This window comes from Erithacus rubecula, assembly GCF_903797595.1.
Source record: "Erithacus rubecula genome assembly, chromosome: 4".
Taxonomy (NCBI): domain Eukaryota; kingdom Metazoa; phylum Chordata; class Aves; order Passeriformes; family Muscicapidae; genus Erithacus; species Erithacus rubecula.
Genome location: NC_136686.1, coordinates 68,102,658 through 68,127,620, shown reverse-complemented (window position 1 = coordinate 68,127,620; position 24,963 = coordinate 68,102,658). Strand labels below are relative to the sequence as shown.

General features: G+C 51.8%; 1 protein-coding gene across 1 annotated transcript in view; it reads right to left on the bottom strand.

The window, feature by feature from the left end:
- SHANK3 (SH3 and multiple ankyrin repeat domains 3) overlaps positions 1-24,963 on the bottom strand; it is a gene marked incomplete at its 5' end in the record, with an annotated part of 112,189 nt that overhangs the window by 68,888 nt on the left and 18,338 nt on the right. Inside the window, 4 exon segments of the mRNA XM_079304483.1 lie at positions 2,237-2,312; positions 6,706-6,819; positions 21,296-21,462; positions 21,464-21,487. Of these exon segments, the coding sequence (XP_079160609.1) occupies positions 2,237-2,312; positions 6,706-6,819; positions 21,296-21,462; positions 21,464-21,487 (381 nt within the window).

The following is a 24,963-nucleotide window of genomic DNA, read 5'->3' as shown; positions in this document are numbered from 1 at the left end:
AATTTGCCTTGGACCAAGGAATTGGGTGGATCCATGGAATTCTGGGAATCTTGGAGCTCATCCACAACATTTTCCTGCTTTTTTTGAGCTCCTTATCCCAAATTTTGCTCCTCCTGAGCATTCCCGACTCCAAGGAATTTGTGGAATTTTGGGGCCTTCCCAAGATTTTTTCCCATGCTGGATCTGGCTCCTTAAATTCCCCTTCCTGCCCCACTCCTGTATTGGAATCCCTGGAATGTTTTCCCAGTGAAAATTCCCAGGAATTTCAACTTCTGGTCAAGAGCTCCTCCTGGTGTTTTCCCAGGATGTGATTCCCAAAGAAAATTCCTTTTTCCTGGTATTCCCATGGATTCAATCCTGCCTTTTCTCCCACTGAACCAATGGAATTTTGCCTCATCTGTGAATTCCGGCTTTTTCCCCACTCTTCCCATGATCCCAGCAGGGATTTTCCAAAGCTTCCCTTCATTTTTCCCTCAGTTTTTCCTCTTTCCTGATTTTCCCAACAGGAACAGCCCTGAAGCAGCAAATCCTGGGAATTTTGATGAACAACCCAAATTCCACACATTCCTTGGAGTCGGGAATGCTTTGGGAAGCAAAATTTGGGATAAGGAGGTAAAAAAAGCAGGAAAGGGTTGTGGATGAGCTGCAAGATTCCCAGAATTCCATGGATCCACACAATTCCTTGGCTTTCAAGGAAAAACTCCTCTGGCTTCAGTGGGTTTGGGAATTCCAAAACTTCCCCATTCCAGAGGAAGCAGGAAAAGCCACAATCCAGGAATGTCCCAGTTGGGAATGCACTCACATTCCCAAACATTTTTGGAACCTTGGGTGCTTCACTGAGACACAAATGAGGAATGGGAAACATTCCCAGACTTTTCCAGAGCGTTGGATTTTCCATTGTGGTGTTGAGCTGGAAATGTGAAAAAATTCCAAACTTCTCCAGAACCTTTGGATCCTCCACTGGGACATGAACTAGGAATGTGAAACATTCCCCGAATTCTGCAGAATTTTGGATTCTCCATTGGAACACGAGCCAGGAATGGTGCCAGATTCCCAGAATTTTCCAGAACCTTAGATCCTCCGTTGGGATGTGAGCCAGGAATGTGAAACATTCCAAAACTTTTCCATAACTTTGGATCATCCACTGGCATGAGCCAGGGATGTGAAACATTCCCAGAATTTTCCAGAACTTTAGATTCTCCACTGGCATAGGAGCTGGGAATGTGAAACATTCCAAAACTTTGGATTCTCCATTGGAACACAAGCCTGGAATGGGAGCACATTCCCAAACTTTTCCAGAACCTTGGATCCTCCACTGAGACTCAAACCAGGAATGGGAAACATTCCCAAACTTCTCCAGAACTTTGGATCATCCACTGGGATGAGCCAGGAATGGGAAACATTCCCAAACTTTGGATCCCCCCCTGGGACAGGAGCCTGGAATGGCTCCACATTCCCAGATTTTTCCAGGATGTTGATGATTTCCCCTCTGTAAATGAGGCAGGAATGTGAAACATTCCCAGAATTCTCCAGGACATTGGATCCTCCCCTGGGATGTGAGCCAGGAATGGAAACATTCCTGAACTTTTCCAGAACCTTGGATTCTCCACTGGGATGTGAGCAATGGAAAACATTCCCAACCTTTGGATCATCCCCCGGGACATGAGCCGGGAATGTGAAATATTCCCAAACTTCGGATTCTCTGATGGGACAGGAACATGGAATGGTGAAACATTCCCAGAATTTTCCAGGATGTTGGATTCTTCTCTGATACACAAGCAGGAATGGGAAACATTCCCAGAATTCTCCAGAACCTTGGATCCATCACTGGGAAATGAACTGGGAATGGGAAACATTCCCAAACTTCTCCAAAACTTTGGATTCTCCATTGGAACAGAGCCTGGAACGGGAGCACATTCCCAAACTTTTCCAGACCCTTGGATCCTCCACTGAGACACAAACCAGGAATGTGAAACATTCCCAAATTTCTCCAGGATGCGGCATCATCCACTGGAATGCGAGCCAGGAACATTCCCAAAATTCCCAAAACCTTGGATCTTGCCCCCAGCTCTCCTCCTCCAGGTCCTGGAATTCCTCCCACCACCCAGAAAATCCTGGAAAAATCCCTTTCCCATGGAATTCCACATCACTCTGAGGAAAAGAGTGGTTTTTTCCATGGAAATGAGAATTCCCAGAATTCCCAGAATTCCCAGAATTCCCAGGAGTGGCTCCTTACCTGTGGGAGGTGAAGTTGTCGTAGGATCCGACGGTGTAGTGCCGGAAAAGCCGCTTGGTCCGGTCTTCCCTGGTTTCTGTGGGAAAAATCCACATCCCAAATTAGGCTTTTCCCACTTTCCCAAGGGATCCACAATCCTCAGGAATTCCATTCCAGGTGGGAATGAGGAGGATCCGTGGGGATGAGAGTCCCACTTGGGGCCAAGGAATTCCTGGGAATGTCGGAGCCGTTCCTGGAAACCATCCAGGGGGAAATCCCAGAAAAATTCCTGGGTGGAATGTCAGAGGAGACTCAGCCCTATGGAAAACCCAAATCCCACATTCCTGTCCTGCTTCCTTCCTTTTCCAACGTTGGAATGGGTGGGAAGAGCTGGGAATGCTCCTGGGAATTCCTGGAAGTCACCAGATCTCCGGGAAAGCTGGAATTTGGAGGAAATTCGGGAATGAGGGATTGCATTCCTGAGGGAGCAGCTCCCATGGAAAATCTGGGAATGTTTTTGGGATCCTCCTGCCCTCCTACAGGTCATGAGATTTCTGGGAATGCCAGAATTAGGAGGAAAACTGGGAATTCCAATCCCAAGGGAGCAGTCACATTCCCACCCTGCTTCCGTGCTTTTCCCACCTCGGAATGGACGGGAAGAGCTGGGAATGATCCCTCTGGAGTTTTCTGGTTTTCCGATTTTCCACCTGGAAAATCCTCACTGCTCCGAGAGATTCCCAGCTCTGATTTCAGGGGGAAATTCCAAGGAAAAGGAAAAGCTCGGGAAGCTCCCACAGAGCAGCACATGGAATAAAATCAGGGAATTCTCCACTTGGGAAAATTTCTCACTGCTGCGAGGAGTTCCCGGCTCTGATTCCAGGGGGAAAATTCCAAAGGAAAGGAAAAACTTGGGGAGTTCCCGCTTGGCACCAGGAGACGGCAGCAGGGAGCAGCTGATCCAGGAACAATTCCCGGCAGGAATGAGGCTGAAAAATCGGGATCAGCGGAGTTGGATGTGCCCGGGAAAAAGTTTGGGACACAGAAATGTGGAAAAAGGAAAGGAAAGGAAAGGAAAGGAAAGGAAAGGAAAGGAAAGGAAAGGAAAGGAAGGGAAAGGAAAGGAAAGGAAAGGAAAGGAAAGGAAAGGAAAGGAAAGGAAAGGAAAGGAAAGGAAAGGAAAGGAAAGGAAAGGAAAGGAAAGGAAAGGAAAGGAAAGGAAAGGAAAGGAAAGGAAAGGAAAGGAAAGGAAAGGAAAGGAAAGGAAAGGAAAGGAAAGGAAAGGAAAGGAAAGGAAAGGAAAGGAAAGGAAAGGAAAGGAAGGGAAAGGAAAGGAATTCCCAGCAGATCCCGATAGCTCCACGAGCCCACCCAGCCCTGGCATTTCCTGGCACTTCCCATTCCAACAGGAATTCAGGAATTCCCTCCTCCCCCCTCTTTCTCCTGCCATTCCAGCCCTGCGGAATTCTGGATCCCCCTCATCCCTCTGCACGTCCTCCCTGCTCCCCAAGCCCTCCTGGATCCCATTCCCGAGGAAAAAAACGGGATTTATGGTCTGTCCACGGGCCAGCAGCTCCGTTCCCTCCCTGGCTCCCAAAAATAGCAGCGCTTTTAATGGAGCCGTCACGGAGCCTCCGGAGCTGATGGATGGATCCGGGAGCAGCCGGGACCCGCCGGGACACGGAGCAGCTCGAAACAACGGGAACGAGCCAGAGGAGCTGGGAGGGGATAACGGGATCATGGGATAATGGGATCATGGGATAATGGGATAATGGGATAATAGGATGGGAGGGGATCCATGGGATGGGATGGGATCCATGGGATAATGGGATCATGGGATAATGGGATAATGGGATAATGGGATAATGGGATAATGGGATAATGGGATGGGATCCATGGGATAATGGGATTATGGGATAATGGGATGGGATGGGATCCATGGGATAATGGCATGGGATCCATGGGAAGGTATCCATGGGAAGGGATGGGATCCATGGGATGGGATCCATGGGATAATGGCATGGGATCCATGGGATCCATGGAATGGGATCCATTGGATGGGATTGGATAATGGGATTGGATAATGGGATGGGATGGGATGGGATGGAATGGGATGGGATGGGATGGGATGGGATCCATGGGATTGAATAAATCAGGGATAGTGGATGTTTCCATAGGGAATGGGATCAGGACGGGCTTTAAAGCCCTTTCCAGCCTAAACATTCCATGAATCCATGACAAAAATCCTTGGTGATTCATGTCTGGAATAAATCTGGGATGTGCTTGGACCTGTCTGGCCAAGAGAGGGCGAAGAAATTTATCCTGAAATTCCGGGGAAAGGCCAGATTTCAGCATCCTGATAAAATCCATGGAAAAAGGATCAACCTGCCTTTTTTTTCTGGGATATTGGAGAGTGGGAAAATCATTGGGAAGGACTCAGTGATTGGTGAAGGGATCAGATGGGATGGAATCTATGGGATGTGAATGGAATGGAATTCCAGGAGCTGGACAATTCCGATGCTGGAAAAATGCTGGAAAAATAACCAGGAATGCCCCATCCTCTTTTCTTTTTCCTGGGAAATCAACCCCGGGTTGCAATTTAGGAGGAAAAAAATTCCCCTTTGGAATGTGGGAAGATCCCTTTTTCCTTCTGTCATGGATTCTGGTTCCAAGCAGAGTTTGGAATTTGATGAATTCCATCTAAATGGAAAAATTCCCCATCTTTTCATTCTTGGGAATGGGATTTTTTCCACTGGTCATTTTGGAGCTGGAGCAGGCAGTGGGACAGGCAGGAATCCTGGAATTCCACAGGTTGGGAAAGAATTCCAAGTTCAAACTGGGTCCGATCCCAACCCTGAGTGGAATTCCAGGAATTCCTTGGATTCCTCCAAGGGTGGCGACTCCAAACCTCCCTGGGCAGCTCCTTCCAAGGCCTGACCCCCTTTTCCAAGGAAAAATTCCCAAAAAATCCAATCCCATCCAATCCTCCCTTGGCTCAGGCTGAGGTAGTTTCCTTTTCTTATCCCTCATTCCCCGGGAGCAGATCCCAATCCCAGAAAGTTGGGAAAAGGGATAAAACCCCCCCAGAATCCTCCTTTTCCCAGGCATGGGAAACTCCTCCTCAAGGAACAGGAATTCCTTCGGAATTCCAGAATTCCCAGCAGAGCTGGGGCAGTTCCAGCCACTTCAGGGGGTTATCCCGGATTTTTCTTCTCTTCCAGGATGGACAATCTCAATTTTCCCAGTTTTTCCTCTGCTCCCATCTCAACCAATCCCAAACTCTCCATTCCTGCCAAAGATCCCGACAATGAATCCATGACCAAAACTCATCCCTTGGGATACAATTCCCATCTATCCATGGAGTTTGGAACCATTCCCTGCCTCCTGTTTCTTCATCCCTTGGAAATATTCCCACTTTCCATCTTTCCTGTGGCTTCTTCAGGCCCTGGAAGCCACAACTGGATCATCCTGGATTTTTTCTGGGTTGACCATCCCAATTTTTCCAGTTTTTCCTCTGATCCCGCCCCTCCATCATCCCAAACTCCCCATTCCTGCAGAAAATCCCGAAAATGAATCCATAGTTGGAATTGACCTGTTAGGATAAAATTCCCACAATTCCCACTGCCCTAAAGGAGCGCTCCAGTGATTCCATCAGGAATTCTGGATGGAATTCCAGGATATCGACCTTCTCCAGCTGACCAACCCCAATTTTCCCAGTTTTTCCTCAACTCCCATCCCAGCCAATCCCAAACTCTCCTGCAGAAAATCCTGACGATGGATCCATAATTGGAATTGGCCTGTTAGGATAAAATTCCCACAATTCCCATTGTCTGGTGATTCCATTGGGAATTCCGGGTGGAATTCCGGGATACCAACCTTCTCCAGTTTATCAATCCAAATTTTCCCAGTTTTTCCTCTGCTCCCACCCCTCCATCATCCCAAACTCTCCATTCCTGCAGAAAATCCCAACGATGAATCCACGATTGGAATTGACCCCTTGCCATACAATTCCCATAATTCCCACCACCCAGAAGGAGCGCTCTGGTGATTCCATCGGGAATTCTGGCCAGAATTTTGGAATACCGACTTTCTCCAACTGACCAACCCCAATTTTCCCAGTTTTTCCTCAGCTTCTGTCCCAACCAACCCCAAACACCCAATTCCTGCAAAAAATCCTGACAATGAATCCATGATTGGAATTGACCTGTTAGGACAAAATTCCCACAATTCCCATTGTCTAGTGAGTCCATCAGGAATTCCAGATGGAATTCTGGGATACCGACCTTCTCCAGCTGACCAATCCCAGTTTTCCCAGTTTTTCCTCAACTCCCATCCCAACCAATCCCAAATTCTTCCTTCCTGTAGAAAATCCGGACGATGAATCCACGATTGGAATTGACCCCTTGCCATACAATTCCCACAATTCCCACCACCCAGAAGGAGCGCTCTGGTGATTCCATCGGGAATTCTGGCCAGAATTTCGGGATACTGACCTTGCCTGGAGTCATACTGGCGCATCTGCACCTCCTCCACGCATTCTGCTGGGAACCAGCCGCTCCTGCCCTTCACGGAGCCTTCCCAAAATCCGCCCTCGCCGATGCTCAGCACTGCGGGAAACAGGGATAGGGAATCAGCCAGGAGTCCTGGGAAAAGTGGAGTTGGGATGGTGGAGGCACGGCAGGAATCCGGGAAGAAAAGCTGGAATGTGAAAGAGGAATGTGGAATTTTCTGTGGGTTTGGTTCCTTTGGAAAATCTGGAATTCCTGGACTTTCCCACTCTGGATGCTTCAGTTCCCAAATTGTGGCATGCTGGATGCCCAAATTCCTGAATTTTCCCACTCTGGATCCCCAAATTTTCACACTCTGGATGCATAAATTTCCAAATTTCTGGTTTTTTCCCACTCTGGATCCTCAAATTACCAAACTGTCCCACTCATTACCAAATTCCTAAATTTTCCCACTCTGAATAAAAAATTCCTGATTTTTCACACTCTGGATACCCAAATTCCCAAATTGTCCCACTCTACATACCTGAATTCCAAATTTTCCCACTCTGGGCGCCTGATTTCCTGATTTTCCCACTCTGATTACCCAAATTCCAGAATTTTCCCACTCTGGATGTCCAAATCCCGAATTGTGCCAGTCCCGATCCCAAAATCCCAGGAGCACCTTCCTGGTGTTCTCCAGGTGTGAATTCTCTCTGTAATGCACAGATCCTGGAATTCCAGGGGTTGGAAAAACCCTCCTGGATCACCGAGTCCAAGCTGGGCCTGATCCCAGCTCTGAGAGGAATTCCAGGAATTCCTTGGATTCCTTCAGGGATGGAGACTCCAAACCTCCCTGGGCAGCCCCTGCCATGACCTGAGTGCTTTTTCCATGGAAAAATGATCCCAAAAATCCCAGCAGAGCCTCCCCTGGGCCAGGCTGAGGCATTCCCTCTTTTCTGGGGGCTCATTCCCAGGAGCAGATCCCAATCCAAAGGCTGAGATCCCAAACTTTCACTGGTTTTATGGAATCCTGGAATGGTTTGGGTGGGAAGGGACCTCAAACCCCATCTCATTCCAAAGGCTGGGAAATCTCCCTTTATCCCAGGGTGCTCCAAGACTTGGGATCCAGGAGCTGGATCCAGGCTGGGAAAACTGGGAATGTTCTCCTGGAGAAGGAAAGGATCCAGGGAGAGCTTCCAGCACATTCCAGGGGCTCCAGGAGAGCTGGAGAGGGACTGGGGACAAGGGATGGAGGGACAGGACACAGGGAATCGGGAAAGGGGAGATTGGGGTGGGAATTTGGGAAGGGAGAATCTCTGGATCCCTCAGAAACCCCAGGAAAACTTGGAGCACCCTGGGATCATGGGAGCTTTTCCTGCCCTTGGAATGGGAAGTGAAATTGAAGATCCATGGAACCCATCCCAAACCATTCTGGGATCAAGGACACTCAGAATCCATCCCGAGGGATTTTCATGGAATTTGGGGATGGAAAAGGGAAGGGAGACCCTTCCTGGAGTCCTGAGATTCCCAGTGCAGCCCCCAGATCCCAAAATTCCTTCCTAGAGAGGAGCTGGGGTGGGGATGGATCCAATCTTGGGCTGGGAGAGCTGGGAATGGAGGGAATTGCCTGGATGGGGGAGCTTGGGGTGGGAATTGGGGCAGGAATTGCCAGAGCAGCTGTGGCTGCCCCTGGATCCCTGGAATGTCCAAGGAAAAGCTGGATCACCCTGGGATCATGGAATTTTCCCTGCCCTTGGATTGGAGTTTAGGGTCCCTTCCCACCCAAACCATCCCAGGATTCCTGAAAAGAACAAACATTAAAAAAAAAAAAAAGGAATTCCTGTGGGATTTACTGCCCCATTCCCACATTTCTCCCAATGTTTCCGAGCTTCATCCCAGTGCTCATCAGAGCTAATCCCAAATTTATTCAGGCATCCGGAAATCCAGCCCTGCACCATCCATCCCAAACAATTCCCAGAAGGTTCCAGGAATTCAAATCCTGCCTGAAGGCATCCAAGGAAAAAAAAAGTCCAAGGAAAAAACCAAACAGCAAAATCCTTTCAGGCTCCTCCAGGGTTTTTTTTTTTAGGATGCAAATTCTCCGGCTCTACAAAGATTCCGGTGTTGGAATGATTCCAAATCCTGGATTTTGCTCAATTCCCACTGCTCTGCTCCCAACAGCTCCCCCTGGAAAATTCCTTCTTTGGAGCCCTTTGGAATTCCAGCCTTCCAGGAAGGAATTTTGGGATCTGGGGCCTCATCCAAACCTCCCTGGGACTCCCTTTCCACGGGAAAATATTCCCAAAATCCAAACAAGATCTCCCCTGGCACAGCTCGAGGCCATTCCCTCTTTTCCCATCCTTCATTCCCCGGGTTCTCCTTCCCTCCCTCAGTCATTCCCAATTTTTCCTCCTCTCTTCCAACACTTCCCATCCTTATTCCACAGGGCTTGGAGCAGCCTGGAATTCCAGCAGGGATCTCTACAGGGAATCCTTGTTCCGTGTATGGAATGAGGGGAGGAAATGGATCTGGGAATCAGCAACAGGAATGGATCTGGATGGATCAGGATGGATCCAGGAATCAGCACCAGGAGCTGGAATGGATCCAGGAATCACCCTGGGAATGGATCAGGATGGATCCAATGGATCTGGGAATCAGCCCTGGGAATGGCTCTGGATGGATCTGGGAAGTTGCCCTGGGGATGGATCCGGATGGATCTGGGAATCAGCCCCAGATGGATCTGGGAATCAGCACTGGGAGCTGGAATGGGTCCAGGAATCACCCTGGGAATGGATCAGGACGGATCCAATGGATCTGGGAATCAGCCTGGGAATGGCTCCAGATGCAGCCCCTGAATTTGGGAATCATCCCCAGGAATCAGCACCAGGAGCTGTTCCCACTCCGGGTGGATCCGGGAATCAACAATGGGAATGGCTTCAGATGGATCCAATGGATCTGGGAATCTACACCAGGAATGGCCCTGGATGGATCTGGGAAATTGCCCTGGGGATGGATTCAGATGGATCTGGGAATCAGCAGTGGGAATCAGCCCCAGATGGATCTGGGAATCAGCACCAGGAGCTGGAATGGCTCCAGGAATCACCCTGGGAATGGATCTGGATGGATCTGATGGATCCAGGAATCAGCCCTGAGAATGGCTTTGGGTGGATCCAATGAATTTGGGAATCAGTACTGGGAATAGATCCAGATGGATCCAATGAATTTAGGAATCAGCACTGATAATCAGCCCCAGATGGATCTGGGAATCAGCAATGGGAATGGAAGCGGATAGATCCAATGGATCTGGGAATCAGCACTGGGAATCAGCACCAGGAGCTGTTCCCACTCCGGATGGATCTGGGAATCAACAATGGGAATGGCTTCAGATGGATCCAATGGATCTGGGAATCTACACCAGGAATGGCCCTGGATGGATCTGGGAATCTGCACTGGGAATGGCTCTGGATGGATCTGGGAAGTTGCCCTGGGGGTGGATTCAGATGGATCTGGGAATCAGCACCAGGAGCTGGAATGGATCCAGGAATCAGCCCTGGGAATGGATCTGGATGGATCCAATGGATCCGGGAATCAGCCCTGAGAAAGGCTTTGGGTGGATCCAATGAATTTGGGAATCAGCCCCAGATGGATTGGGGAATCAGCACTGGGAGCTGGAATGGGTCTAGGAAGAAGCCCTGGGAATGGAACCAGATGGATCCAATGGATCTGGGAATCAGCACTGGGAATCAGCACCGGGAGCTGTTCCCACTCCGGATGGATCCGGGAATCATTCCCAGAGCCATTCCCACTCTGCAGGCTGCAGCTGTGGAGCTGATTTGGGAAAGGATCCGGCTTTGATTCCCGTCATTATCCCATCATTCCGGCTCTAATCAACATTCCTCGGAAAAAAATAGCGGCAATCAAGGGGAACGGGAAAGGGAGGGAACAAACAGAGCCGGGAAAATGTTCCCGAGAAATTTTTGGCCTCAGCAAAATTTCGGGACTGGGGGGCAGGAAGGAGCTTGGGAATGGGATTTGCTGATCCAAAGGTTCCGGATCCATCCCGTGATCCAGGATTTCCTCTCCCCTCTTCATTCCCGTTTTCTTTCCCTATTCCCAAGGACCTGGATCCCACCTGGAACAGGACTCCCATAGTGGGGATGGGTTTTCCATGGGCTGGAATTCCAGGATTTCCCAGCCTTGCCTAGAATTCCCAGCCCAACTTCCCAAAGCCAATCCTGCCTGGAAAACTGGGATGAATCCCAGCATAATCCACCATTCCCAAATTCCCAGTGAGGAATTCCCAGTGCTTTTCCTTTGTCCCAAGGAATTCCTGGCAGCTCCAGCAGGAGCCACAGGAGCAGAAATCCCAAGGGAATGTGGCCCCGGAATGACTCTGCTCCACCCAAAATCTGGGATCAATCCCATCCAAATCCAGGGAATTCCAGATCCTGGCACAGCCATGGGATAGGGAAAGCTTTTCTGGAATCCTACGGATACCAGATTCCTCAGTGACCCAATTCCAGGATTTTGGGAACATTGGGAGGATCCTGGGGTGATCAGGGAAATCCAAAAGTACCTGGATTCAGCAGATTCCCAGGAAATTCCCAAGCGTGGATATTCCTCAAATCCCACCCAGCAAAGGTGAAAGGTCAGAAAATCCTGGAATATCCAGAGCTGGAAAGGATCCAAAGGGATCAAACCCAGGAGGGATTGTGCTGGAATGTTCCTTTCCCTGCTTTTCCCCATTTTCCATAACCTGAGAATGGCAATGGAAACATCCCAGGGAATAAAAGGAGGGACACACACACAAAAAAGCTGGAATGCTGAGCACATTCCATGGAAAAAAAAAACCCCATGGGATTGGATCCATCCCAACTCCATCTCTTCTCTAGGAAGGAATTTTGGGATCCAGGGGCTGCACTGGGAATCTCAGGACTCCAGGAAGGGTTTCCCTTCTGTTTTCCATCCCCAAATTCCATAAAAATCCTTCAAGATGGATTCTGAGTTTCCTTGATCCCAGAATCCCAGAATGGTTTGGGATGGGATCCATGGACCTTCAATCCCATTCCAAGGGCAGGGAAAGCTCCCACAATCCCAGGCTGCTCCAAGGTTTCCTGAGACACTGCCAGGGATGCAGAGATTCCCTGGGAATTCCAGCCCAGCCAGGAATTCCTTCCTAAATTCCCACCCCAATCTCCCCTTTCCCATTCTGAATCCATTCCCTGACTCCTGTGTCTCCATTCCTTTCCCAAATTCCAGCTCTCCTGGAGCCCCTGGAATGTGCTGGAAACTCTCCCTGGATCCTTCCCTTCTCCAGGGGAACATTCCCAGTTTTCCCAGCCTGGATCCAGCCCTGGGAGCAACTTCTTCTCCTGGCATTTATTCCCTCAGATGTTTCCCAGGGTTTTTTCAGGAGCATTCTTGGCTCAGCATTCCTAAGCTCTGGAATAGAGGGAAGAGCAGCCGGAGCCGTCTCACACCCATGCCCACGGAAAACATGGATGAGAAAGGAGTCAGGGATCCAAGGAAACCCAGCCTGGCTGCCAGGCTGCTCCAAGCTCTTCCCAGGGGGAGAAGGAGTTCAGGGAATCCCTCTGGAATCCCTCTGGAATCTGGAAAAGCTGGGATGTGTTTGAGGGATTAGCAGAAATTCCTTGGCTAATCCAGCCTGGGAAATGTCTTGGATTTTATTCCACCCTGAAGGGATTTTCCTAATTCCCTCCTGGATCCAGGAAAAATCTGGGATCAGCCGTGTCAGCAGGGATTAAGAAATATTTCAGGATCACCCCCTGTTGGAATTCTCAGCAGGAAAACAGCAGGATTTGGGAATTCCCCATCCTGAAAAATCACAGGGAGAGGGAGTCCTCAGCATCTTTAGGGAAGGAATTCCTGGAATTCCTGTGCCTGGAGCGGCTCCTGGCAGGATGAGGAGCTCCATGGGGAGCCCTGGAATGCTGGATCCCGGCCAGAATTCCCAGAGAATCCAGCAGTAGAGCCTTGGGAATGTGGGCAGGGATTGGGATGGGCCTATCCTGCTTGGAATGTGGCACAAAGGGCAGAACCATCCCCAAAAAATCATGGAAAACCTGGATCCACATACTCCCAAAAACATGTAAAACCTGGATCTACATCCCTCCAAATTCCATGGAAAACCTGCATCTGCATCCTCCCTAAAATCATATAAAACCTGGATCCACTTCCATCCAAAACCTGGAAAACCTGGATCCACATCCCTCAAAACTGTGGAAAACCTGGAAGCTGGGATTTTTTCCCATGGAAATTCCAGGATTTCTGAGCAGCCTCTGCAGTCAGAGCCTCTGGAGCAGCTCCTGCTTTCCAGCATGACACGGCACTTCCCAGCCCTTGGAAAAATCCAGGATTAAACCCAGAAATCCAGGAATTCCTGACCTTGGAAAAACCGTCCTGGATTATCAAATCCCATTTTATTCCCAGCTCAACATCCAGGAATTCCTTGGATTCCTCCAGGGATGGTGACTCCAAACCTTCCTGGGCAGCCCCTGCCAAGGCCTGAGTGCCCTTTCCATGGAAAAATTCCCAAATATCCCAGCGGATCCTCCCCTGGCCCAGCTTGAGGCCATTCCTTGTTTTCCTGTCCCCTATTCCCTCAGGAATTCTGTGGCACCTGGAGTTCCCCATTCCAGCAGCATTCCCAGGCTTATTCCATGTGAATTGGAGGGAAAATTCCATTTCCCCTCTCGTTTTTCTCATGGGAATTCCCAGGTTTCAATCCAGCTGATCCCAACTCTATATTTACTGGGAATGGGAATCCAGGAACCAGCTGCAAACAGCAGGAAAAGAGCGTTTTCCACGTTTTTTTTTTCATGGAGTTTTCCATGGATATGGCAGCAGAGGAGTGATGGGAACACATGGAAACCTTGGGACATCCACTGGAATTTTTTGGGATCAGCTCCTCCCCATCTGATGCTTCCCAATCCCCCCATCCCTGGATCTGGGATCAGATTTCCAGGATTACCAGGAGAGGATGGATTTTCCCAGCATCAGAAATTCCAAAGCCACTCCAAGAGCACTGGGAATTGTGTCCCAACTTCCTGAATCCCTGAGCAGCAGGAATTCCCATGGAATTCCTCATTTGGAATTCCTGAACCACCAACCTCCCCTCAATTCCAGAATCTTCCCAGTTTGGGTTTTCTGGGAATTTCAGACCAGACAAGGACAGGGAAACTTTGGGATGTGCAGGAAAACCGGGATGGGAAAGGAAGATCCCTCTGCCCCTGATCCCATCTGGAATAAACAGCAGGAATGGAGAGAAAACTGGGAAAAGCTGAGCTGCAAAAATCCTGGGAAACTCCCCACACATGGAAGACACAGCAAGGAAGAAAATGTAGGAAAAGGATAAAGCTGGGAGGGAAAATAAAATTCCAAGGAAAAATTCCATAGTTACCTACTTCACCGAGCTGCTGGTCTGGAGCGTGGATGGGAATGGAAAAGAGAGAAAAAAAAACATGGAAAAGAGAGAAAAAAAAAACCATGGAAAAGAGACAAAAAACATGGAAGAGAGAGAAAAAAACATGGAAAATGTGCAGAGGCGCAAACAGAACAACACGGAAATTAAATATGGGAATGGGCTCCAGGGAAATCCAGGGAATTATCCCCTGGAATGTTGTCCAGGGAAGTGTGGACTCCTCAGCCAGGTCAGAGCATGGACAATCCTTAAAATCCCAACCCAAGATCCCAAATTCGGTTGGAATTCCAGGTTGGAATTCCAGGTCAGACCATGGACAACTTCTCCAAATCCCAAAAAAGGTCTCGAATTGGGTTGGAATTCCAGGTCAGACCATGGACAATCCCTCCAATTCTAAAAAGGATCCCAAATGTGGATGGGATTCCAGGTCAGCCCATGGAGAACCTCTCCAACCCCAAAAAGATCTCCAAACTGGTTGGAATTCCAGGTTGTAATTCCAGATTGGAATTTCAGGTCAGACCATGAACACCACTCCAAATCCAACCTGAGGTCCCAAATTCGGTTGGAATTCCAGGTAAGGACCGTGGAAAATCCCTAAAACCCAACACAAGATTCCAAATTTTGGAAATCAGTGAAATTCCAGATCAGGATCATGGAAAAATCCCTAAATATGCAGCAAAAGATCCCAAAAAAATTGTTGGAATTCCAGGCTGGAATTCCAGGTCAAACCATGGACAACCTCTCCAAACTCAACCCAAGACCCCAAATTCCATTGGAATTCCAAGTGATACCACGGACAACCCCTCCAAATCCCAAAAAATATCCCAAATTTGGTTGAACACCAAGATCAGATCATGGACAGCCCCTCAAATCCCAAAAAAGATCCCGAATTCGGTTGGAATTCCAGATGACACCATGGTCAACCCCTCCAAACCCCAAAAAAAGATCCCAAATTTGGTTGAATCCCAAATCCAACCTTGAACCTCCCACTTAAACCCAACCCAAGATCCCAAACCAGGTGGGAATTCCAGCCAAGACTTCCCACCTCTCCAAATTCCCATTTTTTTCCCATCCCACAACATTCAGTGATCCCAGCACTCCCCAATCCTACGGAAACTCAATTCCCTCTGGAATTTTCCCGCCGATTTTGGGTCACGCTGGAAAACTGGGACAGCTCCCAGGTCAGGCTGAGGGACACCGGGATGTGGAGTGGAATTAATGAGGAATTTTCTAATTTTGGGATGGGAATCGGGGCCAGCTGCCAGACAGAATATTCCTGACTGGAAAAATCTCCTGGATTTCTTCGTTTCCAAGGAAAACCAGGCAGTGATGGCACTTCCCAAATTCCAACTGGGAATTTGGGGTCACTCGGAGCCCCTCGTTTATGGGTTGTAACTCCAGATGGGAATAACAATTCCCAGGATTGTCTGGAGTGGAGGAGGGAGTAAATCCATCTCAGAATTCCCAGGAAAATCCCAGAATTATTCCCAAAAACCCAACGGGATTCCCATTTTGTCGGTGCTCAGTTTTGGGCTTTTCTAGGAATATCCCATAATTTAGGGATCCCCAATGGAATTCCCATGGGGAAGAGGAAGCACAAGGAGATTTTTCCAGGGGATGGAGGAAAAAAACATTCCAGGATTAAATTCTGGGATTAAAATCCAGAAAAAGTGCCAGGAAATGCAGGAACACCGAAATGAATCTTTAAAATTATTCCTTCAAAATTAAAATAAAGGGGGGATGGATTTTGTTTATTTTGGAAAACTCTGGGAATTTTCCTGCTAAATTTAAAATTTCTGCATCCAAAGGTTTTTCCCACCAGGAGCATTTTCTGCTCCAGCCCCCGATCCCAAAAAAATCAAGGCTCTGATTCCCAAAAAGATTCCCCAAAAGGTCCATGAAATTATTCCAGGGATCTGAAAAGCCTAGGCCCGAAAAAATTTGATTTATAATGGAGGCTCTTCCCAAGAATTCCAGGAAAAAGGAGGGGGAAAAACAGGAAATGCGGGAATTTTGAACCTCCCCAAAAAATGGAGGGGAAAAAGCAGAAAATGTGAGAATTCTATCCCCCCAAAAAAAGAAAAATGTGGGAAAAAAATCAAGGAAATGTGGGAATTCTGTCCCAAAAACAGGAGGGAAAAAGCAGGAAATGTGGGAATTCTGTTCCCACAAAAAATGGCAGGAAAAAAACAGGAAATGTGGGAATTCTGTCCCAAAATTCTGAGTTTTGATGGGATCTCCCTCTCTTATCATCAAGGATTTTTCCAGGGATAACTGGTAAGAATTCCAAACATTCTCCCAGATTCCAGGAACAATTGCCATTTTTATGGGAATTTTCTGGAATGATCCAGCCTCATCCTGGATATTTCCATGATTTTCCAAAGGTTTTTCATCCACACATTTTAAAAATCTCCTTTTTTGGGCATTTCAGGAATTCTGGGATGACTCCAATGGATCCCAATTGAGGAGCACTATTGGAATTCTTGGTCTTCCCTAATTAAGGAAGAAATTCCATTAAAAAAAGGCAGATAGGGAATGAAAAAATTTGGGAATTGTCCTGACTTAGGAGCTTCTCTCATTTCCAAGCTTCCCTCCAGATTTGGGAATTTGGGATCTTCCCTGGCCAAAAATTCATGCTAAAGGAAAAGCAAAGCACAGAAAAAGTTGGGAATTTTTGAATCCCGAGCAAGTGGATGGGAAGAATTCGTGGAATTCTGGAATGGTTTTGTTGGGAAGGATTTTAGGGATCATCCCATTCCAATCCCTGTCAATTCCCACATTCCCAAATTAGCCTTGGATAACTCCAGGGATGGAACAGCCACAATTCCAACCCCTTTTCCAACAAAACACCCCAAATCCTGAGGCCATCCCTAAATCCTGACTTTTTTTCCTCCTCTATATCCAGCAGAGAATTTTCCCTCAGATTTCCAGGCAGGAAATTCGGATTTAGGGAAGTTCAAAGTAAAACGGCTCCAAAATTCCCACCAAACTTTTCCTGGTGACCTGAAATCCCTCAAATCCCAATGGAAAAATCCCAGCCTGACCTGAAATGAAGGAATTTAACCTGGGAAAAAGCCAAATTTTGGACAGATGGCATTCCCTAGGGCTTGGATAATTTTCCAGCCGGGAACCAGCTGCATCCTGGCTTCTTCCCAACCCTTCCCAAATGACCTTCCCAGAGGAAAAATCAGGAGCAAGAGGAGAAATTCCTGACCTTGGGATGAAGGGAAAAACTCCCCCAGGAATTCTGAGCCATGGAGAAACCATGGGAATAAGGTGATCCAGGAAAACATGGCTAAAAATGGGAATATGGGATGGGGATGGACCCCAGGAAAGGCATGGAGGGTTCAAGGAATGCAGCTGGGAGGAAAAGTTGGGAAAACTGGGAATGTTCTCCTGGAGAAGGGAAGGATCCAGGGAGAGTTTCCAGCACATTCCAGGAGCTCCAGGAGAGCTGGAATTTGGGAAAGGAACGGAGGCACAGGAGCCAGGGAATGGATTCAGAATGGGAAAAGGGAGATTGGGGTGGGAATTTGGGAAAGAATTCCTGGCTGGGCTGGAATTGCCAGAGAATCCCTGGATCCCTGGAATGTCCCAGCAAAGGCTGGAGCAGCCTGGGATGGTGGGATTGGGATGGGATGGGATTGAAGGTCCATGGATCCCATCCCAAACCATTCTGGGATCAAGGACACTCAGAATCCATCCCGAGGGATTTTCATGGAATTTGGGGATGGAGAAGGGAAGGGAGACCCTTCCTGGAGTCCTGAGATTCCCAGTGCAGCCCCCAGATCCCAAAATTCCTTCCTAGAGAGGAGCTGGGGTGGGGATGGATCCAATCTTGGGCTGGGAGAGCTGGGAATGGAGGGAATTGCCTGGATGGGGGAGCTTGGGGTGGGAATTGGGGCAGGAATTGCCAGAGCAGCTGTGGCTGCCCCTGGATCCCTGGAATGGCCAAGGAAAAGCTGGATCACCCTGGGATCATGGAATTTTCCCTTCCCTTGGAATGGGATGGGAATAATCTCATGGATAGGGATGGGATCCATCATTCCAGGATCCTGGAGATTCCCAGGTTGTCCCTTGGCCGGAATTCCTGCAATTCCAGCTTCCCATCCTCATCCAGAAACTCCTTTCATCCATGTCCCACCGTTCCCACATTTCCAGCTCCACCTCCCCCTTCCAGGACCCTCCATCCCCAACATCCCCATTCCCAGGAATCTCCATCATTCCCAGGAATCTCCATCATCCCCCACATCATTCCAGAATCCTGGAGAGCCCCCCCCCGGCCGGAATTCCTCCAATTCCAGCCTCTCCCAACATTCCCAGACACCCCCTAAACTCAGGGCTCCAGCTGGATCTGGGATTTCCCCATTATTCCCGGCTGGAAGTGGCTCTTCCATTCCCAAATCCATGGAACATGACAAAGCAGAAGAAGCTCGGCTCAGCCCGGGGCTGCCAAAATTCCCAAAAAAACACCGAATCAGCCTCTCCAAGCACTTCCCAGAGAAATTCCATGAGGGAAGGGATTGGCTTTGAACTCCTCAATCCTCCCGAACTCTGGGAATGATCCAGAGGGAAGCGATTCCCGCTCCCAGGGGGTCACTCCACACCCTCCCCCTCCTTCTTCCCACGAGTTGTTTTTCCCTGGAGATCACACGCCAGGAATTTCAGGATGAAGTGAATCCCAAGGATTTTGTGACCACCCACCCCCACGGCAGCACGAGGAAACGCAGGGAAAAGGGAGATGGGGGGAGGGGGGGAAAAAAACATTCCAGATCCCAGGAATCCTTCCCGGATCCTGGAATTCCACACCTGCATCCCAGGAATTCCAATCCCACCGCGAAATCCCACAGGAAACCCCCCCTGAATTCCAAGGATTCCTCACCACAGGCCCTTCCCAGCCGGCTGCCGCTGCTCTCCCGAGGGAAAACAAATCCATGGGAACGGCAGCGGGAATGTGGGAACCGCCGCTGAGGAGAATCCTGGAGCAGCAATTCCAAACTGGGAATTTTCCCTGTCTCCCTTTGCCGTGGAACAGCCGGAGCTTCCCGTCATTCCAGGAGCTCCAGGCTCTGGAATCCGCAAAAAAAAACCGCGGAGGAGGGAGAGGAGGAGAAGCTCCCGAAACTTTCAGGGGGAAAAACTCTGGAATTCTCCGGCTGGCAGGGAAACCCTTGCCAGTGTCTGGGAGCTGGAATTCCAGCAGAATTCCCAGCCCAGCCCCACGGCAGCGCTGGCGTTATCCAGGAAAATTGCCCGGCTCCCGCTGCAGCTCCGGAAGCAGAGCCTGGAAAAGCTGGAATGCTCTGCCAGCCTGAGGGGGGTTGGGAATTTGGGATGTGGGAACGGGATTGGGGAGGGGAGCTGGGATGGGAACAGCAGGGACAAGGACACGAGGCCATGGGGAATACCGGGAATGGGAAAGGATCCGGAGCTGGGGCCCCACAAAAGGGATGGGGACCCCAAAACCGGGATGGGGACCCCAAAACCAGGATGGGGATCCCACAGAAGTGTGGCCCCAAAACCGGGAGGGAGACCCCAAAACAGAGCTGGGAACCCCAAAACCACACGACAGGACCCACAAAGCTGCAGCCCTATAAACAGGATGGGGACCCCACAAAAGAGCTGGGGACCTCAAAGTCCTGCAACCCCACAGACACGGATGGGGACCCCAAAACCGGGATGGGGAACCCACAGAGCTGCAGCCCCATAGCCGGGCTGGAGACCCCACAAAGCTGCAGCCCCATAGCCGGGCTGGAGACCCCACAAAGCTGCAGCCCCATAACTGAGCTGAACACCCCACAGCACTGCAGCCCCCCAGATTGGCTGGAGACCCCACAGAGCTGCAGCCCCAAAGCAACCAGGGACCCCACAGAGCTGCAGCCCCACAGCTGGAGTGGAACACCAAAGCACTGCAACCCCATAACTGCCCTGAGGATCCCAAAGCACTGCAGCCCCACAGCCAGGCTGGAGACCCCACAAAGCTGCAACCCCACAGTTGGGCTGGGGGTCCCACAGTTCTGGAACCCCTCACCTGGGCTGGAGACCCCCCAAAAGCTGCAGCCCCACACCTGGGTAGGGGATCCCAGAGTTCTGCAGCCCCACAACCAGACTGGAGACCCCACAAAGCTGCAGCCCCACAGGTGGGTTGAGCATCCAAAAAAGCTTCAATTCCACAGCTGGACTGGAGACCCCACAGTTCTGCCACCCCACAGGTGGATACCCCACAAAGCCTCAGCCCCACAGCTGGGCAGGGGATCCCACAGTGCTGCAGCCCCACAATCAGGCTGGAGACCCCACAGTTCTGCAGCCCTACACCTGGGCAGGGGATCCCAGAGTTCTGCAGCCCTACAACCACCATGGAAACCCCACAAAGCTGCAACTCAACAAGCTGGAGACCCCACAGGTGGGTTGGAAACCTCACAAAGCTGCAACCCCCCACCTGGGCTGGAGACCCCACAGCTCTGCAACCCCACAATCAGCCTGGAAACCCCACAGTTCTGCAGCCCCAGAGGTGGGCTGAACACCCCCAAAACCTGCAGCCCCACAAGCAGCCTGAACGCTCCAGAGCTCTGCAGCCCCACAGGTGGGTTGGAGACCCCACAAAGCTGCAGACCCACACCTGGGCAGAGGATCCCAGAGCTCTGCAGCCCCACAGGTGGGTTGGACGCCCCACAAACCCGCAGCCCCACACCTGGGCAGGGCAGCCCAAGGCACCGCAGCCACACAGGTGACCCCAATCCCTTCACCCACACCTGAGCGCTGCCCCATCCCACCCGCAGCTCCGCCACTGCCGCATCCAGCGGGGGCATCGCCCGCGGCTCCTCCCGCCCGGCTCGGCCGCTCCCTGCCGCTGTCCCCGGTGCTGTCCCTGCCGCTGCCCCCGGTGCTGTCCCTGCCGCTGTCCCTGCCGCTGTCCCCGGTGCTGTCCCCGGTGCTGTCCCCGGTGCTGTCCCCGGTGCTGTCCCCGGTGCTGTCCCTGCCGCTGTCCCCGGTGCTGTCCCCGGTGCTGTCCCCGGTGCTGTCCCTGCCGCTGTCCCCGGTGCTGTCCCGCTCTCCCTGGTGCTGTTCCCGGTGCTGTTCCCGGTGCTGTCCCGCTCTCCCCGGTGCTGTTCCCGGTGCTGTCCCGCTGTCCCCGGCGCCGTCCCCACTCACCCTTGACGGCCTCCCCGCGGTTGAGCTGGATCTCGCCGTCGCCCTGCGGCGCGTAGCTCTTCACCACGATGAACTTGCGGCCGGGCACGGCGCTGTACAGCTTGCGCTTGGGCCCGCGCAGCGGGGCGGGCGCGGCGTGCGGAGCGGGCTCCGCACCGGGGCCGGCGGGGCGGAGCGCCGGCGGCGCCGGGGCTGTAAACGAACACGTAGGTGACGGTGCTGATGCCCGGCAGCTCTCGGCTCGCCCCGCCGCGCCCCGCGGGCTGCGCCATGGCCCCCGCGGGTCGGGGGTGGCCCCCGCGGGGTTCAGCGCGGCCCCGGCGGTGCCGGCCGGGCGCGGCCGGCGCGGGAGGCTGGAGCGGCAGCGGCTGCGGGGCGGCCGCCGCCCGGCACCGCCGGCTCCATGGCGCAGCGGCGCCGCCCGGGCCGCGCTCCGCTCCGCTCCCTCCGGCGCACCATGGCCCGGGGCAGGTGGGGCCGCAGCCCGCGGCTCCTCCCCCGGCGGGCGGGGACCGGGCCGGACCGGCCGCCCCCGCCGCCCCCGCCGAGCCTGGCGGCGGTGCCGGACCGGATCGGACTGAACCGGACCGAACCGAACCGCGCTGGGCTGAGCGTGGGGTGCGCACGGAGCCGCCCCCTGGAGGCCGCTGCTGGTGCTGCCCCCGGGGGGGAATGGGAATATGGGAAATGGGTGTGGGAATATGGGAATATGGGAAATGGGAGTATGGGAATGGGCATTGTGATGGGAATGGGAATATTGGAATGGGAATGGGAATATGGGAGTATGGGAATTGGGATGGGAATGGGAATGGGAGTATGGGAATGGAAATATTGGGATGGGAATATGGGAGTATGGGAATGGGAATATGGGAATGGATGTGGGAATATGGGAGTATGGGAATGGGAATTGTGATGGGAATGGGAATATGGGAATGGGAGTATGGGAATGGGAATTGGAATGGGAATATTGGAATGGGAATGGGAATATGGGAATGGGAGTATGGCAATGGCAGTTATGATGGGAATGGGAGTATAGGAATATGGCAATGGGAATGGGAATTGGGATGGGAATGAGGATATGGGAGTATGGGAATGGGAATGGGAATGGGAGTATGGGAATATGGGAATGGGAATTGGGATGGGAATATGGGAGTATGGAAATGGGAATTGGGATGGGAATGGGATTATGGGAATGGGAGTATGGGAATATGGTAATGGGAATTGGGATGGAAATGGGAGTATGGGAATGGGAATTGGGATGGGGATGGGTGTGGGAATGGGAATATGGGAATATGGGAATATGGGAATGGGTGTGGGAATGGTGATGGGAATGGGGATGGGTGTGGGAATGGGAATATGGGAATGGGAATTGGAATGGGATTAGGATTGGGTGTGGGAGCAAGACTGGGACGAAAGTGGGATCCCAAGACTGGGATCAGGTGTGGAATTCCAAGTGTGGGATCAGGTGTGGGATTGAGATCAGGTGTGGGATTGGGATCGGGATCAGGTGTGGGACCAGGATCAGAAGCCGTGAAGGGAGTGTCCCTGGGACAGGGAGGACACGGAGACGGAAAAGGGAATGGGATGGGAACAGGATGGAGGGAAAGGACGGGGGCAGCGTGGAGGGATGGGATGGAGGAAGGATGGGAGAGGAGGAGAGAGGGAAAGGATGGGGATAGGATGGAGGGAAAGGATGGGGATAACATGGAGGAGGGAGGAAGGAGGGAGGGAAGGATGGGAGAGGAGGAGGGAGGGAAGGATGGAGGGTGGGATGGGGATAGGATGGAGGGAAAGGATGGGGATAACATGGAGGAGGGAGGAAGGAGGGAGGGAAGGATGGGAGAGGAGGAGGGAGGGAAGGATGGAGGGTGGGATGGGGATAGGATGGAGGGAAAGGATGGGGATAACATGGAGGAGGGAAGAAGGAGGGAGGGAAGGATTGGATAGGAGGAGGGAGGGAAGGATGGAGGGTGGGATGGGGATAGGATGGAGGGAAGGATGGAGGGTGGGTTGGGGATAGGATGGAGGGAAAGGATGGAGGGTGGGTTGGGGATAGGATGGAGGGAAAGGATGCAGGGAAAGGATGGGGATAACATGGAGAAGGGAGGGAAGGAGGGAGGGAAGGAGGGAGGGAAGGAGGGAAGGAGGGAGGGACAGAGTCGGAGCAGGGGGGAGCCCAGAGCAGCAGCCGCGGGGCCGGGGGAGGCTCGGGGGGATTTGGGGCGCGGTCACCGGGCTGGGGCACCCAATGCCCGGCACGGGGCGCCCGGTTCCGCTTTGGGGGCGCCAGAGCCGCTCCTCCCGGTGCCGGGGCCGGGCCCAGGAGAGCCTGGCTCCCATTCCCGGCTCCCATTCCCAGTTCCTATTCCTGGTTCCCATTACTAGTTACCAGTTCCCAATCCCATTTCCCATTCCTGGTTCCCAGTTCCTATTCCAAATTCCCATTCCCGGTTCCCATTCCCAGGTCCCAGTTCCCATTCCCAGTTTCCATTCCCAGTTCCTATTCCTGGTTCCCATTCCTAGTTCCCAGTTCTGAATGCCAGTTCCCAATCCCAGTTCCTATTCCAAATTCCCATTCCCGGTTCCCATTCCCAGTTCCCAATCCTAATTGCCATCCCAGTTCCTATTCCTGGTTCCCATTCCCAGTTCCCATTCCCAGTTCCCAATCCTAATTGCCATTCCTGTTCCTATTCCTCGTTCCCATTCCCAGTTTCCATTCCCAGTTCCCAATCCCAGTTGCCATTCCTGTTCCTATTCCTGGTTCCCATTCCCAGTTTCCATTCCCAGTTCCCAATCCCAGTTCAGGGGTACATCCTCAATGTCCCAATCTCCCTCTTTGCCCCACAAATTCCATCTTTGCCCCACTCACAATTTTCACCAACCTGTGCCACCCTGTGCTCCAGAGCCACCCGTGACAATCTGCCACCACTGCCACCAGGTACCTCAGTGCCACCTGTGTCACCACTGCCACCCACAGTGACACTTTGTGCCTCTGTCACCTGTGCCACCCCCCTGCATGCCACTGTCACCTGTGACAACGTGTGCCCCGGTGCCACTTGTGCCGTCCCTGTGCCCCATTGTCACCCGTGACAATCTGCCACCACTGCTACCCACAGGAGCCCTGGGTGCCACCACCACTGTCACCAGGTGCCCCCCTGTGTCTCAGTGCCACCTGTGTCACTCCCTATATGCCACTGTCACCTGTGACAACCTGTGCCCCACTGTCACTTGTGCCATCCCTGTGCCCCATTGTCACCTGTGCCCAGTGACACTTTGTGCCACTGTCACTTGTGCCAACCTGTGTCCCAGTGCCACCTGTGACAATCTGCCACCACTGCCACCCACAGCAGCCCTGGGCCCCACTGTCACTTGTGCCACCCTGTGCCCTGGTGTCACCTGTGTCACCCTGTGCCCCACTGTCACTTGCGCTACCCTGTGTGTCACTGTCACCTGTGCCACCTGTGCTCACTGCCACCCATAGTGGCACTTTGTGCCTCTGTCACCTGTGCCACCCTGTGTGTCACTGTCACCTGTGCCACCTGTGCTCACTGCCACCCATAGTGACACTTTGTGCCACTGTCACCTGTGCCATCTCTGGGTGCCACTGTCACCTGTGCCCTCCTGAGCCTTTTCCTGGCTCCCTCTGGAATTTTCCAGCCTTTCCCATC